The sequence below is a fragment of the Enoplosus armatus genome, chromosome 12 (genome assembly GCF_043641665.1).
Source record: "Enoplosus armatus isolate fEnoArm2 chromosome 12, fEnoArm2.hap1, whole genome shotgun sequence".
In the NCBI taxonomy this organism is placed as follows: domain Eukaryota; kingdom Metazoa; phylum Chordata; class Actinopteri; order Centrarchiformes; family Enoplosidae; genus Enoplosus; species Enoplosus armatus.
In genome coordinates this window covers 9119000-9135863 of record NC_092191.1, presented here as the reverse complement: position 1 = coordinate 9135863, position 16864 = coordinate 9119000, and the positions used below count along the sequence as shown (strand labels likewise).

General features: G+C 40.2%; 2 protein-coding genes across 2 annotated transcripts; one reads left to right on the top strand and one right to left on the bottom strand.

The window, feature by feature from the left end:
- Positions 1-2920: 2920 nt before the first annotated feature.
- On the bottom strand, positions 2921-9480 carry abraxas2 (abraxas 2, BRISC complex subunit). Its single transcript, XM_070916250.1, has 9 exons — positions 9409-9480; positions 7903-7993; positions 7045-7081; positions 6593-6659; positions 5894-6084; positions 5276-5398; positions 4413-4497; positions 4179-4296; positions 2921-3933 (listed from the first exon to the last, which is right to left on the bottom strand). The coding sequence occupies exons 1-9, from the start codon at positions 9478-9480 to the stop codon at positions 3362-3364; spliced, it is 1356 nt and encodes a 451-aa protein (XP_070772351.1). The 3' UTR covers positions 2921-3361.
- Positions 9481-9588: 108 nt separating this feature from the next.
- eef1akmt2 (EEF1A lysine methyltransferase 2) lies at positions 9589-14872 on the top strand. Its single transcript, XM_070916285.1, has 6 exons — positions 9589-9700; positions 10136-10201; positions 10420-10534; positions 10903-11010; positions 12556-12772; positions 14577-14872. Exons 1-6 carry the CDS (start codon positions 9591-9593, stop codon positions 14672-14674), a joined length of 714 nt encoding a protein of 237 aa, XP_070772386.1. The 5' UTR covers positions 9589-9590; the 3' UTR covers positions 14675-14872.
- Positions 14873-16864: the final 1992 nt, after the last annotated feature.

The following is a 16864-nucleotide window of genomic DNA, read 5'->3' as shown; positions in this document are numbered from 1 at the left end:
TCGTGCATCGTAATTTGTTGCATCCCTACCATGCAACCACGTGGTATCACCTCAAAAGGAATAAGAGGATGATGTCATCGTAAAAATACTGCAGCAAGCAGTCTGCAGTAATGCATGACAGCTTGATCAACAGTTCTCAGCGCCGAGTTATTATTGTTGACGGGCATCTGCACACTGCGAAGCCGAATTTTAATTTGCACCACAATGAATACTTCACCACGTAATTTGTTCACCAAAGGAACATTTATGCATGGATGCAACTTTTGTTTACAGGAAAGCCCGTCCCCCTCCAATGTGATGTCATTGACACAAGCACCAGTAGGTTTGGTGCATAAAAATGCACATCCAACATAAATGTGTGAGTGAAGTCTTTGGAAGAAGCTAAACATTTGTAGTAATTGTACAGGTTTTATGCTCTCTAATGAACCTATAACACACAAAAAAAAATAAGAGCATGAATGTAACCATATACATTTTAAAGCATGAAAAAAACCACTTGCACATTTAAGGTGCTACTCCATTCACCGCAATAAGAAAACAAAGGCACATCATATCACATATGCATGTCTCATTTATTATCCCCCAGTTAAAGAACCATATTCTCTGTGCTCGTCCAAGCAAGTCCTTGGTCTACTTTCGTCAAGTACACATATCCGTAAAAGCAGAAAAGATCTAAGCTGTGCACTGGACTTTGTGCTTTCAGGGAGGTGTTGATGTTGCAATGGCCCACTTGGGGAAGGAAGGGAAGGGTCACTCCATACAGTAAGAGTACATGAGTGTGCAATATATTTGTGTTATGTTGGAACTTGAAAGGTATAGGATCCTAACAATGTTAAGTCCTCTCAAGTTGTATGCCAGTGGCCCTCAGCACCAGAGCTGGTTTCCATTCTGGTCATCAAGTCAGGGTTACACCTGAGGATGCCAGAAAGAAAGACTTAAAAAGCAATCATCTAGGGACTGAGGACCAGGATTAAGAGTGAGGACCAACATTGAGAACTGCTGCTCTATACCACCACAACACTCAACTGAGACAAGCTTATACAGTAAGTGCTGTTTAAATGCTAACCCCCCCCTCCCTTGTCTACTATACATTCATTATATATTTCCTTATTATATTCCAGTACTCAAAGGAAACCATACTCCTAACAAATTTATTTTGTCATTTCTTTTAACATTGTGTGATTGTGTTACTCTGGGTGATTATTAAGTAACATTTTGAGTGCCAGTTCCCGATAAGTGATGCATTGGCATTACACATCAGGGCAAATTAAATTACCCTAAGGCAAAAAACATGACATACAAACAGGCTGTGTAAATAAAGCAGAGCTTGTTCACAAGGCAAAGCTTCTCCCCACACAAAATGTCTTCATTTCCAAATGGAGTGCAACCTGCTGAACACTATGTTAGATGTCCTCCATGTGCAGCGCAAATGTCTGTCCATGCTGAATATAACAGTGTCTAGGATTGCAGGGTTCGTGCAAGGAGGGTGTCCTACATCCAGCTCCCAATCAATCCACACCTCATTACTCAGTCGTCTTCAAATGGGCCAGATGTTTAAAAAAATTCATCTGCATGTCAGTCATGCTCATCATACCAACTCTGCCTTGCAGGAAGTATCAGTTACTAAGCAGATTCCCTCCGACTTTACAGTCAGAATTCCAGTTTCAAATAATAAAGCAAGCAAAGTCACAGCTGCAACCATGAGATGCAGGTCCACTTACAAGTCATCAGTGAAAGTAAAAAGGGAAAACAGCTTTAGGAAGCAGTGAAGTTGTTTCAGGGGGACAAAACACCACATCATGGAAAGGGAGGCATATAACTGCAGGACGAATAAAAAAAAGAAGCTGGAAGTCGATTATTGCAAACACAACACAATTTGTTATCATGTTACCCCTCAAAAGAGATCTGTGAATATGTTCTGTGTGCAGATAGAAACTGCCCTGAGTGGAAGGCACTGTAGACTGAAGCAAGGTCATGATGTTTTCATCACATTATCCAGGTCCATGCACGTAACGTTGACCCAACCAGGTCAGAATACATGAGGTCTGCTGTCAACTATGCCAAGACAGGAAGGTGATCGCTCTCTGTTCCCAAGGTTACAATTCACACACTACAGGGGGTATCAGCCTTCCATTATGACTTTAATAGAGAACAAGTCAGTGAGAAATGAGCTTGAAGTGGTTATATGATCACGGTCAGTAGTATTGGAGACAACCAGCACTGTGAAGTGGAAGTAGCAGCCAGGTTTTTATGTGAAGAAGAACAGACAGATGCAGTTTTTTTTTTTTGCGGTAGCTCTCTGTGTTGCAGCAGCAGAAAGGGAACCTTAAGCATCTGGTTAGTAAAGCTACAGTACATTGTGTTTGCCCTGTGAACCCCGTATAACACACACAAGCTGAGCTGAGTTTGGCTCAGGACGGTCAAAGAGGACTACTCAAGTGGCACAACAAGACAGCATTGGTATAGCACAATAATAAAGAAATCTTAAATTTTGTTAAGTGCAGCAAAGCGCATACAATTTCAGTGTTATCCAAGAGGAAAGAGACATTGACATTCTTGTCAATCAAATTAGATTAACTGTTAATCTGACAAAATATATGTATATATAAAGCACCTATTATAGAAGTGGCAGATTAAATTTAGTTTGAAATCTTTTCTTCATAATTTAAATAGGCAACTGTTTGATTAAAGACTGTGGAACATGGAAAAAAAAATGTAATAAATCCAAAATCAAATGAGGAAATGTGCATGTTAAAGAAATTCTAGTTACATATATATCTCTTTCTTCAAATAAAAAAAATTAAAAGTTAACCATTTGCCTATTTATTTTTTTAAATTGTTTGAAGGCCGCAGAATATTTTCCCAAGACTTTTTTTTAGATGTTTTGTTTAAAAAAAAAAGAGGCAAAAATAGTGCAAGAGGTAACGCAAGAGTGGGTGCTCAGAGTTGGTGAATGTGAAACAAAAAGATAAAGAAAGTGTGGAGTAGGGCCTTTCTTTTAGGGAGCCGGCTTGTCCGCATAAATTGCGTTGTAATGTCCACTTCTAACCCTGAATCCAGACACATCCACACTGAATACCCAGACCTACCCCATTCCAAAAAGAAAAAATGAAAACAGACATCTTTTCCCACCAGTGAGACACACCTGTTAAGCCTGCAAAGCCTAGGAAAGTTTCCCCTTAAAATGGAGATCAGACTAAGACGAGAAGAAATACTCACAGCGGGGCACCACCTGCACATGCCTTTCACTTTCAGGACTGGCACTTCTTTTGTCTATACTTGTCTATCTTTGATTGCTTGAGATGCTCGCTCTCAAGGTGCGTCACTTATTTGTGTCCCATACACACCCTGTGGCATGTCTCTATGTGGTCTGTGAGCCACGAGCGTCCCCGTCAGGACTAAGGGCAGCTGGTCGGCCTTGCGCTAAAACGCTGGCAGAGACCATTGACGGATGAGCGGCTTCACTCACTAAGTTCTCATATTCGCTACTGTCCTCATCTTCGTCATCATCCTCGTCATCTTCATCATCCTCCTGCCCTGCGGCTTGTCTGTCTAACGAGTCAGAGCTTGATCCGTCACCATTGCCAAGGTATGGGGTGCTAGGATTGGTAACAGGATTAGAGCTGGCGCCGAGGCCCAGTCCCAGCCCGAGGCCCAGGCCCATCCCCAGTGGGCCAGGGGTAGGGTGTCCCGGAGAGCCCACAGCTTGAGGCCGGGGCAGTAGAGCAGCACTGGTAGGTGGGGAGGAAGAGGAGAGCAGAGAGTCATCCTGGGACATGAGGTCAGCATAAGATGGTGGGTTAGGTGAGGTACTGGGCCGCTCCGGGGCCGATGGTGTGTGGAAAGTTATCCTGGACAGGGGGGAAGCCTCAGAAGGTTCTGTGTTCTCCTCTGGAGTGGAATGGGAGTCTGCATTTTGGGCCTCACGGAGCTCTGTGGAACCGAGAGAAAGATGAAAAAAAAAAAGGCAAAGCACATAAAATCAGAGGAAATCAAGTTTGACTGGTTGACTGATCAAATATTTAAAAAAGGCCTGAGGGAAAGGGAAGAACTGAAATGCTTGTTATTGCCGTTTGCTATTGATCTTAAGCCAGTTGATGTTTCAAAATTTTAAACCAGCACACATTTGAAATTGAAAGACATAATTCCAGTTTATAGCATCCAAAACAGGTACGTACTTCTCTCCTCTTCTGCCGTCTTACGTTTCCTGAGAGCAATTTGTTGTTTGAGTTTGTTCACATCCTCTTGAATTTTCTCCTTCACGCGTTCGCTTTGTTCTACCTCCCCACATACAGCCTGAAAACAAGATAAACGGGTGAAAAACTCACACAAAAAAGGGAAAAAACAAAGTTGAAAACTTTCTATGAGTCATCAAGTGAGCCACATCTACAACAATCTGTTATCCAACTCACCTGCACTTTATCTTGTAGTGCGCTGTAGACTTGGAATATTGTTCGGATATCCTTCATCACACCATCTTTGTCAAAGAATTCAGCCCTGGAAAGATATTTACCAATAGATATATCTATTACATCATTTAAGACATAATAAATAACATCACACAGAACAAGTTCACCCAGTTTGTTCATCAACATCTAACATTACAAAGGCATTGGACCAGTGAAAGTACATAGTGTCTTCTAGATCAAAGCTAAATCAAACATATTCCACTGGCTGTCACACAGAAATGAATGAAGCTGAATGAGTATGAGCTGAATAGATTGATTTATCAGAAGCTGGATAGACAGGCCTGGCTAAACCCCCTGCAGTCTAGATGACACTGACACAGCATTCAACCCTTCTACGACGGAAACAGTTTAGACACAAAGACATAGAAATACAAGCAGAAGCATGTGCAGCCTGCCACATACCAGCTTTCCATTGCAGTCAGTCACATGCAAATGTATGCCGTTACCACTTATACACAGTGTGAACTAGAACTAGCACACACACAAATGTTGGATGTCCTGGGTGCTGGGGTTGCACACCACCACAGAGGGTTACCCCATCAAGCAGAAAAGTGTTGGAGAAGGCGAAGCAACCTGATTAGATGAGGCACCAGCATGGGGATGGGAGGGAGTTGCTATGTTGTATATGTTATGCCCTCAAGGTGAAGCTGTAGCATGCTGTCAGGAGAAAATAGGTGGCTGCTGCAACTCCACGCATATCAAAGGAGACACATGCATGACTGACTAAGCCCTCCCTGAGACAGAGATGGGAGTTAAGCAGAGACATGAGTGCAGTGCAAAAGAAAAGTTTGGAGTCAGAACCTTACCCATGCTCTTTGATGACTTGGGTGTAGTTGAGTGAGGTGTTGGGCACTGAGGATACTTTGTATTCCTGCTGGCTTGTGTTGCCGAGGTTTGGGATTGTGAGGGTGATTCTCTGGTTGTACCTGCTGGATGAAGATGACCAGTTAGCACTGTTAAAACAGGGCATAATTGCTGACTGTGTAAAGAGTTGATAATGTGTAATTTACACATTAAAAAAATGTATGCACTAACTATTTCATGTTTTTCATCAACATAATATTATGCAAAAGTTGTCGTCTCCCGACACCTCATTTCAGGTTATCATCCAATACCAATTCCCAATCCAGTACCAGTGCTCTATTTTTCCCAAATTTTAAATCTGTATACCTCAATGCATGGGAAAGTTTTTTTATGCAAGGTAATATGAGGCCAGGGGCTGAAACTGATGGTAGAAACAATGTATTGACGAAGAAACTGTATCTAATTGTGGATTGGTCGCGACATGACTTTCACCCAATCCTGTTAATAAGGCCATTATTGGCCCAGATACCTATCAGATCGGAGCAACCCTGACCAAACATAGAAAAAAATACTGTGAGTGTGTGTGTGTTTGCTCATGTTGGTCAACATGTAGTTACTACCTGCGGTTAGGTCTAAACAGCACATACTCCAGTGCGTGTGTGGAGCTGTTGGCGGTGGAGATGAAGCTGAATAGAAGGAAGACGAGGTCGGGCACACCAAGCAGCTGAGTCAGCTGTTTGTGGATGATCTGTTCCCTGAACGACATCTGCTGCTGCGTGTTCCTCCGGAACCGGTACCAACCAATGACGTTCTACATGACCGAAGAAACCAATCTTTTAAAATGTATTTTTTAGTCCAATAAAGTCTCGCTAATCCAACCCCATTTAAGACAAAGTAATAACAAGTACATGGGCAACCAAATCACAATATACAGTATCTGGACATGTCCAAATCATTATGAAACCTGTACAGTCACTTCTTGAAAAGCTTAAATGAGGAACGGTAACATAATTAATTTCAATACAATGGTGCATTTTGTTGTATAATGTTACATTTTAAACCAAAACCGTTGAAATCAGGACTTTGAAGTTCATTTCCACATGGCTAAACTCAAATTATATTTTTCGACATACACACATTTTATTTTGCAATCAGTCATTAGTTTACAATAAAACTTAAATTAAAAAATAAAATTTTACGTCTGATTTCTTAGCATTAGTTTAGCATTGGTTTAATGGTAGCAAGAGGGCAACACTGACATTTTACAGGACATCAGTCGCAATGTATGTTGAAATGACAATAAAAAGAAGTTCACTCACTTTCCGCCTATCTTTAAGAATGCTGTTGAGATTTTCTTCATTGATTTTGCCTGCGTAGTCATAGAAGCTGATGGGGGGGGGGGGGGGAAACACAAGCAAGTTCAACCTGATTCATCATGTTCCTACTCCTCCCCTGCGTCGGCCTACTTCTATTACCCAATCTTGTCAGATGGGGCCATCTACTGTCCAATGTCAAATTAATTCAGCATGTGCTAAAATGTGTTGCAACAATAGCTCTTGTAAAATGCCAATTCAACCTACTTATGCATGTGTTACAACAAAGTTTTATGTCAGGTTTTCCTAAATTAAATGATCATGGCCAAACTTGTTGGCTCACCATTTTGTCTCCCTAAAGCAGTGTCTGTTCTACAGTCATTTTGGCACATTACACCATGTGCATTGATAACTGATAATAGTAGTAGATACTTGAGAATAAAAAGCTTATATCTTACCTAAACAACTGTGTACAAGGATCATGGTTATGGATTTCTGTTGGGAACAAATAGTGACAGATGTTTCAGTTATATAGCATAATCCAAATATTTATTATATTCATGAAGATACCTGTAATTTATATCACCAAAAGGTTACTGTTTTGGCATCTAAGGCCACACAAATAGTAAACCTGAACTCACAAAGCAGTAATGCTTCTGTTACTGTTTGGCTTTTAGTTTCAGCTGTCTTAATTTACAATACAAAATCATGTACCAAGCAGACTCTTATTCCAACCACTTTATAAAGACCTCATTAGCATAACTCTGCACACTTCTGCGGCAGAGTAAACTGAAGCAGAGAGATAAGTGCTCAGCAAAAAGCTGCTTATTGGCAACATGTCTTTCCCAGTTACATTTCACATTCTGAAGCAAAAAAAGCATGCTTCTCTTAATAGGACTGAAGGGGCAGAGGAGACATTTAGGAAGCAGTAAAACCAAGAAATACATGACCGAAAAAACGTGCAACCCATTGTTAAAATGCTTTAATATATTTCCATATTTTGGCAGATTAAAATGTGGCTCTCCTGACTGACGATCACCCATTATAAATTGAAATGTCATAGTGAGTTAATCTGACAGTTCTTTAAATGTCCCGTTGTCATTAGTCTGTTTGACTCATGTTGAAAGGTATGCTTTGTAGCAACTGTAGCCAAATGGAATTCAGCTATCAGTGATTTTATTATTTACATCTGTGCTTTTTCTACTGTGACATAATGTCTTCTGTGAAAAGGGCCTATGAAATTGTGATCCTGTGAAGTTGCTATCATCAATATATTAATATTAATCAGATGCCATTTTGTCAGTTTCAGGGCTTACCTACTACCTGGAGCAATTCTGCGCTGCTAATCTGTGCATCACTGATGCTGACAGTCTCTTCTTGCCTTACGTCTCCTAATAGGAAGCCCTCCTGTGCAAATACATGTTGAGAAAAGTGTGGTTAGGACATCAATGTAGACCTGGAACAAGTAGTCCATTAATCAACAGAAAATTACTCAACAGAAATTGTTCAATTTCAACATTTTTCTTTGGGCTTTGAACTGTTACAGAAAACATGCTCTTTGAAGACACCACCTTGGGCTCTTGGAAATTGTCATGGACATTTTTCTCTATTTTTGGATATTTTGGAGACTAAAGAATGTATTGATAAATTTTAAAAATGAGTTTTTTTACTTATTAAAAAAATAATTTACCGCAGCCCTGAAGTAATGCAATATGGGATAGATACAGAATACAAATTAGACAGATTGATAATCTTTTTGTGTAAATGTTTTGAACATGATTGAGTGCATACAGAACAATATACATATCAGAATCACTGAATCATAATCAAGACATCCCTTCATGTAACATGAAATAACAAATCAACTTTTTGTTCTGGGAGTAAATTAAGTCATTTAGTTCTGGCAACTAACATGAGAAGTGGCAGCAGCTGGTAAACATTACTCTTTCTGCTTATGTCAGGAATGCAGACAAACTTGTATATAGCTATTATCCACCTGCCCAGGCCGACTTCTGAAGTCTTGACGTGAGGAAAAGGCATGTAAACAGTGCTGACGTTAGCTTAGCTTGCTCTAATGCTTGAGTGAAATGTATCTTTCTCATATGCTGATCGCAATGCATTTCTCCACGATTGCGTTTCTACAACGCGCAAGCCAAAGCCCCCCCCAAAAAGAAAGATATTTTTACGTATGTCAGTCACTCTCTTATACGGTATTGACTTAACTGTAACAACATTAGCTAGGTTGGTAAGGAGCTAATCTAGCTATGCGGAAACAAGAAAAACAAAAAGGGTTAATGTTCCCTAGTTAGAAATATACAGCGTTCGCTTGTTATTTTTGATGACTCAATAAACTGCTATCAGATAACAGGTTGAAGTGACAAGTGTAGATATTAGCAGGACCGACACACGGAAGTCACTTGACTTGGTATCTTAGCTAACATGCTAAGTAGCTAACAACTGAGTATTTCCTGGAACTCAAACTTTCCTGACAGCATTTCCCATGTCGATATAGCAGGTATTCATGTGTATGGCTCTTTGTAGCAAATGTTATGACAAGATATTTAACACTTGTGGAACAGTAACACACGAGATCATCTTAAAATTACTAGTAATGTCTTCATGTTGCTGTAGCTACACAGTCGGATTACACCATACTAGCCGGTAAATAGACGGAACCAATACTAGCTAGCCAGCAACAGGATGATGACACTGGAAAACAACACAAACTAATGGCGCTGATGAACGATCATACACGTCGCCGAGCTACGCACACGTTAGCAACCATTGCATAATAGTTTGTCAATATAATTTTGAATACTTACATGATCTGAGTTGCTGTTGGCGCTGTGATAACACACAGAACTAAAAGTGTAACCTGAAATGGATGCCGCCATGATGGAAACATCCCTATCAATCCCGATGCCCCCTGCGGTTGCAAGCACGCGCCTCAAAGGCAGCGTCTTGTGGGAACTGTAGGCGACGACTAGACAGTCTCCTCTCCAGCATGGAAGTCGCTGCCGAAAGCCCACATGGCTCTGGAAATACCTCGGATACGGAGGAAGACAGAGGCTCGGATACCGATTTTGAACCTTCACAACTCGGAACGAAAGAATAGTAAGTGTTGTGCTCCGTTAGCTCCGTTGCTAACGTTAACTTGGTTGTTAGTTATTCTCGTCAGACTCCACAGCTGCATCAAACAACAACAGAGCTAACTGACACAACGTTTACCCTGTCAACATATGTTTTAAGGTTTTTTTCTCTAAATCGCTAGGAGCTACCACTTTTGTAACATTAGGCATTTAAACCACCATGTGGTACCACAACAAGTGCTCAACTCACAATTGACACGTCTAGCATGTACTGGTGTTGAGAGCAAGAAGAAAGTTGAATTGTTAGCTAGCTATAAAATGAGTGCTGTCAGACAGTTAAATGGAGAATGTGTGGCTCGCGAATAGCAATTTATCAGCAGTTCATTTTCTAATATAGCAACGTGTCATCTGTGCTTATAGTATCCCTACAACTAATTGTGAGTGACTCCTTTTTCTGCAGTTGGGAAGATGCATACCAAAAAGAACTTGAGACATTCAAAGACATTGGGGATGTTGGTGAGATATGGTAATCATACATAGTGTTGACATGCTTGCATGGCCATTGCCAGAACTAACCCAACATTTACACTGGTTATTACAGTGGCCTGGCCACTTTGTCATGATTATTTGTCATGCCAAAATGTGATGATTCCTAATAAGAGATGTGTTTAATGCAGTATTTTTGGTTTCTGACAATAATCTGTCTCATAACTAAAAGTCTGTGTGATTCCGTCTTCTTGTAAGGTTTGGTGAGGAGAGCATGAGCCGTGTGCTGCGATGGATGGACAAAGCAAAGATTCCAGAAAATGCTGCCATTCTTGACATTGGCACTGGAAATGGAGCCTTTTTAGTTGAACTGGTGTGAACAGAGTAAAAATACATTTTGACACTATTACAATTCATTTTTCACGGGCATTTCATTTTGAGTGTTGGGTCAGTTCACCAAAATCACAACAAATCACAAATATAGCGACATCTGTGGATTGTCCAGTGTAACAGGGATATTGTTGCCTTTCACCTCCATTGTGTTAGGATGAAGGCAGAAGTCTCAGCCATCTCTAAACCTCACCAAACACTATCTGCAAGACTAAATACCACTAGGGGTCAAGTAGAAAATATATTTGTGATTTAGGTGGTCTGAGCTTTTAATTGATAAGTTTGTAAATGGTTTAGGTTTACTGCGATGACCTTGCTAACAAACTTGTTCTTCATTTGCTGTGTGTCAAGGCTAAACACGGATACAGGAATCTGACTGGTATAGATTATTCTCCAGCATCTGTAGACTTGGCCAGAAATGTCCTGCAGGCACAGGACTTGACGGATATCACTGTAAAGGTGGGTTTGGTTATTTTTTGTCATTAAACTGTAGTATTACTGTTCAGTTAACCTACAGTAGTATCACATTTGGTAGCCACAGGGATTACATTCTGTTCAAATTCACATGTTTATTGTGATAAGTAGTTGGAAAAATTGGTACCCGACATGCTTTCTAATTGGGATTTGAAAACTTTATAGGTTTTGCAGCAAATGAGACTGTGGTGGTACCACTGGAGCATTCACATTATGGCAGACTGAAATGTATATCTTTGCACAGTATTTATGTACCCAGGTGTTAAAGTGCCCAACAAGACACTGATGACGATGGCATTAATTCACTCCACTTGCTGCAATGTCATATTTTAGCGTGTCTGGTGGCTCTTATGCCATGCACAAATCACCCACTGATACAAAATGAATCCCCTTCTTTCCCAAATGCCAATGAAACAGTATAGCTTTCAGCATACCGTGAGCCATCCTGGACCTGGGTACATTAGAGGAAACTCTCCTGTGTTTACCATGTGGGAGAGTTGGATAGGAAGAAGGCATTGAAAGTGTTGGAAGTCTGCCGACCATTCAGATTAAACCACCTCAAACCCCAATGAATTGGCAGGATTTAACACATCTAACGTATATATGCAAGAAAAACAAGTTATAAATGCTGGACGCTCTATAAGGGATGTGATGAGTGGGTTTCCTCTTCTGTGTGCATAATACAGTTGCATATGTGTTGTATGCATCACACAGCTATGACGATGTGTGCTTTGCCTAGGCAGAAAGCTTTCCACTGAAGTCAATATTGACCTTAGCAGGACTGCGTGCGTGCGTGTGTGTGTGTGTGTGTGTGTGTGAAATGGTATGTTGGCATCTTTTTTCAATACTGCAGAATGCCAAAATAATTTGTATGAACGTGCTTGTGTTTGTGTGCATGTATAGCTTTGAGTGGAGTGTGAGGAGTTTCAGCCACATGATAGAAAAAGCTTCTTCGTCAGGTCTTACCTCAAAGGTCATTCTTAGACCTAAATCTATGTCAAGCCCCCGTCTCCTTTTACATTAGTCACTGCCCACTGCTGCTTTGACACGTCACCTTCACACATTCCTTCAAAATCATCCCACTTTTTCCATTTTACAGGCTCACACTCAGATTTAACTCCGGTCTTTTGCAACAATATATAGACCTTTCTGTCCCCAGTGAATCACTGTTGATCCTCTTTCATAAATCACACATTTTGTGACCCATGGTTTGTGGCTCTTGAGCTCTCCTCAGAGATCTGGTGTTCTGCCCTGTGTCCAGATAAAGGGCTCCTTTCACTGGTGGTATGATAGGTCAGCAACCTCCGCAGAATTAACTGCTGTCATGTCAGCAGTTGGAATTTAGTTTTTACCGGTGAGGTATAACACATTTCATCTTGGTTGGTGCTGAAAGATTTCTTCTGCAGATCACTTTATAGTTTATCCTGCATCTAAAGAGGCATAGACTAAACACTAGGCACCATATTGTATATTTGTTGTAGGGCTGATCAACAGACACTTTAATTTAACTTCTCACTTTTTTTATTTTAGGAGATGGATTTCTTAAACTGTCAAGGGGAGCTAAAGGGTTTTGATGTCTGCATCGACAAAGGAACATTCGATGCAATAAGTTTAAACCCAGACAACACCAGGGAAGGCAAAAAACTCTATGTCCAAGCCCTAAAAGATGCTCTTAAAGACAAGGGACTCTTCGCTATCACTTCCTGTAACTGGACAAAAGAGCAGCTGCTTGACAGATTCAGTGAAGGTGAGGAAAAACTTAAATTAATTATTGTATGTCTATCTCATTTTGCTTGTTCATTTCTTCATGAGAGCGCTGCTTAGGACCTGCTTGTCAGGATATGCAGCTCTCCAACAGTCATACAAGGCAGATTGACTCTCTAAAAACCAACACAATCAGACAGTCAATTCCCTGTAAACCAGACCTTTGATCAGACATTTTAAAAATCTAAGTTAAGTTATGTCAAGTCATTCCTTATACAGTGTTGGTTCTATCTTGCCATTACTCAAGCATTTCCTGGTTTATTATTTTCTGGCTGCCTGCAGCAGTTTTGTCATCTTGTTTTAAAGTATTGCAGAAGGTCAGGGCTTTGGTCTTGGCCAATATAAAAATTACAGCAGTTATGCACTTATTATTGTGTAGCAATAGCAGCAATATATATTAAGAAATGCACATGATTTGGGTGTTTTGGAGTGTCTATTAGTATTTGATGAAGGAGCCACACACCTTGGCAAGCAATTAAAGCAACAGATGAGGTTTTGGTCAGAATCAGTCTATGATGCAAATTCTGAGAAAATAGGGTTTGCCAATGGATACAGGCTTTATATTTCATTGAATTAAAAAGCCCTTAAATATGCATATAAACCTAATGGCTGCTGTTAACATGTTATTTGGTAGCTAACCAGATGAAACCTTTAATATAAACAAAGGCAGCCTAATCCATATAATATTTTCCATGGTGTCAATGACATATTTTAAATATGTGCATTTGACTAAATAACCCATGTAACAAGTAGTAATGAAGTAATTTCAAGTTATTTCTGTGGTGGATTAACTTGATTTTTCTCTTATTACCAAATGAGTAGCTGCCTAGAGGGGACAACATAAAAATCTAAAAATATATAACCTGTTTGCTTGTAATTTTTTTTTCCTCTAGTAGTGCTATGGAGCTGTTTTTCTATGAGTGGGTCCCCGTTTTGCAGGGAGAGGATGTACATGCACACACACACGTGCACTTGGGTGGTGCGATACACAGTCCTGCCTATGGTGTCACACTATTCCACTGATCAACAGGTGGTAGTGACACACCAAGATATAATGCAATGTGTCCACAATGACAGGGAAGAAGAAGAAGACTCCTGAATAGTAAACGTGGATGTAAACAAAGCTGGATTTAAAATATTGAAAAGATTGGCCTCCCTAATGTTTTATAAGGAAGGAAATACATTCAACGTGTTTGTTTGAGCTCAAAGATACACACCATGAGTTTTGGTGAGTAACGTTTGTTTACAAGAAAACTCCACAGGGCGCTTTGAAATGCATGTGTGCATTGTTGTAAATGGGTTAAAACATGTTGATCCTTTAGATCAGTGTGATCGTGTGAGTGTCTCTCTGGCATGTCACATCTTTACATTTGGGTGTTTTGTTGTCTGACCCTCAGTCAAAACACAGACACAGTTCCACAACTGCGACAGTTACCTGGCAGGTTGTTAAGCTGCAGGCAACAACAGCCCTGTAAAGTCAGAATTTCGGCAAGCTTCCAGTAGCTGTCACTCCTCTCAGTGCAGTCACTCTGGAGAGCCTGCAGGGGGCCAAAGGGCCTTGAGATCTCATCTGTCACACTGACAGCCCGTCTTTACTAGGCCCCAGGAAGCACCACAGATGGTAGATGGATAGTTCTTTACTCACAGTGCTTCTCCTAACCCCTCTTTAGCCATAGTCAGCAGGGAAAGATTCTTTGCATTTGTGTTTAAAACAGCTTGTTGATGTTCTGGTAGTTTGCATAATGCTTATTTCTTAACCTGCACATTCTCTCTGTGTTGCCTCACAGGATTTCAGTTTGTACAGGAGTTGCCTACACCCAATTTCCAATTTGGAGGCAAGAAAGGCAACAGTGTGACAGCACTCATCTTCAAGCGAGTACATTGATTCACATGTTCCCAGAGGATATTTGTCTTATTTTGTCCCATCAATTCTGCTGCTGTTCAGAAATCATACTACCTGTGCCATTTTAACCTTTTTTATATACTATTCATTTGTTTTTTTTAAAAACTGTGTAATGAAACGGCTTCACAGTGTAATTGAGTGGTACAGTTCTGTTGAAATAAATAAATCATTTTTTGTTTTGTTGCTGTCATATTAGCTTCATATTGATCTACAGTGCTACAGGCACCTGTGAATATATTTATATGAAATTGTTCTGAAATATTTGTAATACATTTACACAGATAATTAACAGGATTCTTTAATTTCTGTTTCAAGGTTGTTTCATACATTTAAAATGTAGGAATGTCCTGAGCAGGATCTTGTGTAGCATTTCATAAATGGTATTGAAGTAATATTCTATCCAATTACCTTTGCTTTCAAAACTGTTTCAATGCATACACAGGAATATCTGTTAACTCTTGTCTTTTCTGTGGATTCCCAAACAAAGCCATAAACTCTCGCTGAAGATTATTAATCTAACATTGGAGGTGTTTTAAAATAGGATAATGTGAAGTAGTTTAAAAGGCTCATACACGGGCAACATACAATTAGATTTAGGATAATATTTCACATGAGACCGTTTAGCTCTGATTAACATGAGTTCTCTCTGGCCTTTGATGTGATGTAGGTCCCCGTGTGTTGTGGCATCAAGAGCCTTTCCTATGTGAACCCTTCACCCTCTTGCACCCACTGACACTCATTTGACTTTAATATTACTTTCCTGAGGCTACTTGTACTAATACTGTAGTTCAGTCAGACAACGATTCATTCTGTTTATTTGAGTAGTTATCACAGCCCTTGGGGCTTAAATGTATTCTGTATTCCTTTAAAGAGAAAACGATTACATGATCATTTTTACTGAGCATTTTCCCCTAATCCATAAATCATCTTATTGCCCCTCAAATTACATTGCAAGGACCCTGTTGAGAGTCCTGACCCACAGTTTGAAAACCACTGTTCTGTCTTACCAGGTAGTTAATTGCATCCATCTTTCATGTCATGTTAAAAATAGCCCGTACCTAATTGGCTAAACTGGAAACCAGCAGAGCATTTGGTCCCGAGAACCATGATTAAAAACTTCTGACATAATGAATAAACACAAGGCCATGGCTTCGGTGGAAGAGAAGCCTGTCTGCCATTTCCTTTCTCAATGGTATCATTAATAACTGCCAAACTCTGGATCCTAATTGCAACCCGGTCCAGTGGTCCAATGGGAGCCGTCGATGTTGAGGCACGCTGTTGAGTAAACACATGGAAGCTTTACAAGAATTACTGCCTGGAATTTTACAAGGCTCTGGATATCCTGCCTGGATGTGGATATTATGCCCACACTCACAACTCAGAGATTTTCCCATGAAGTGAAACCTCCTCCACTGAGCTCCACCTCAATTGAAAATCCTCTCCATTACCTCTTCATTCTGTTTTTCAGTGTGTAACAGTGTCATTAGAGCTTAATATGTATTGAACCTACCTCCTTGAATATACTGTAGCCCACTCATTTCCCTTCCACAGGTGCTGTTGCTAAGAAACAGACTACACCACAATCCTGTTTGTCGTAGTAAAGTCACATGTTTCACTGCTACCGTAATTAAAGTCAGAAAAATCTTTACTTTTAGAGAAGTTGCCTAAAACTTACAAAGTCATTAAGTACTGATGGAGTCCTGCAGAGAGTAAGGTGCTCCTGACAGTGTGTTAACAGTGTTATTTTGAAACTGTGGATATGTCTTGACTGTGTGTCTGAGACATGCCCCACTGTGGACTGTAGATTCATTCAGGAAGTGAAACTCACTTTCTTGTTTAAAGGTCCCATTTTAATCAAAAGGGACGTTGGAACCATTTCTTTCTGCCATCTTTGAAAATAATTTTATTACCATCCACCATGAAGTAAAATAAAACATAAAACAGGATCTTGCTGGGTTGAACTAAGCTGTACAGTCTATTTACCACCGTCAGCACTTCCATGGCTTTTTTGGGTTGGCACATGTTTGAAGCTACACTTTTATTCCACTCATAATGTTAACCTATAAGCTTTCAGACTTGATGCCATAGCCCACTGGCTGCCCTACCAGCATGAATGCCATGCTTTCATTTTAACCTCTCAAGTGTGATACAGCAAATATTTATGTTTTTTCA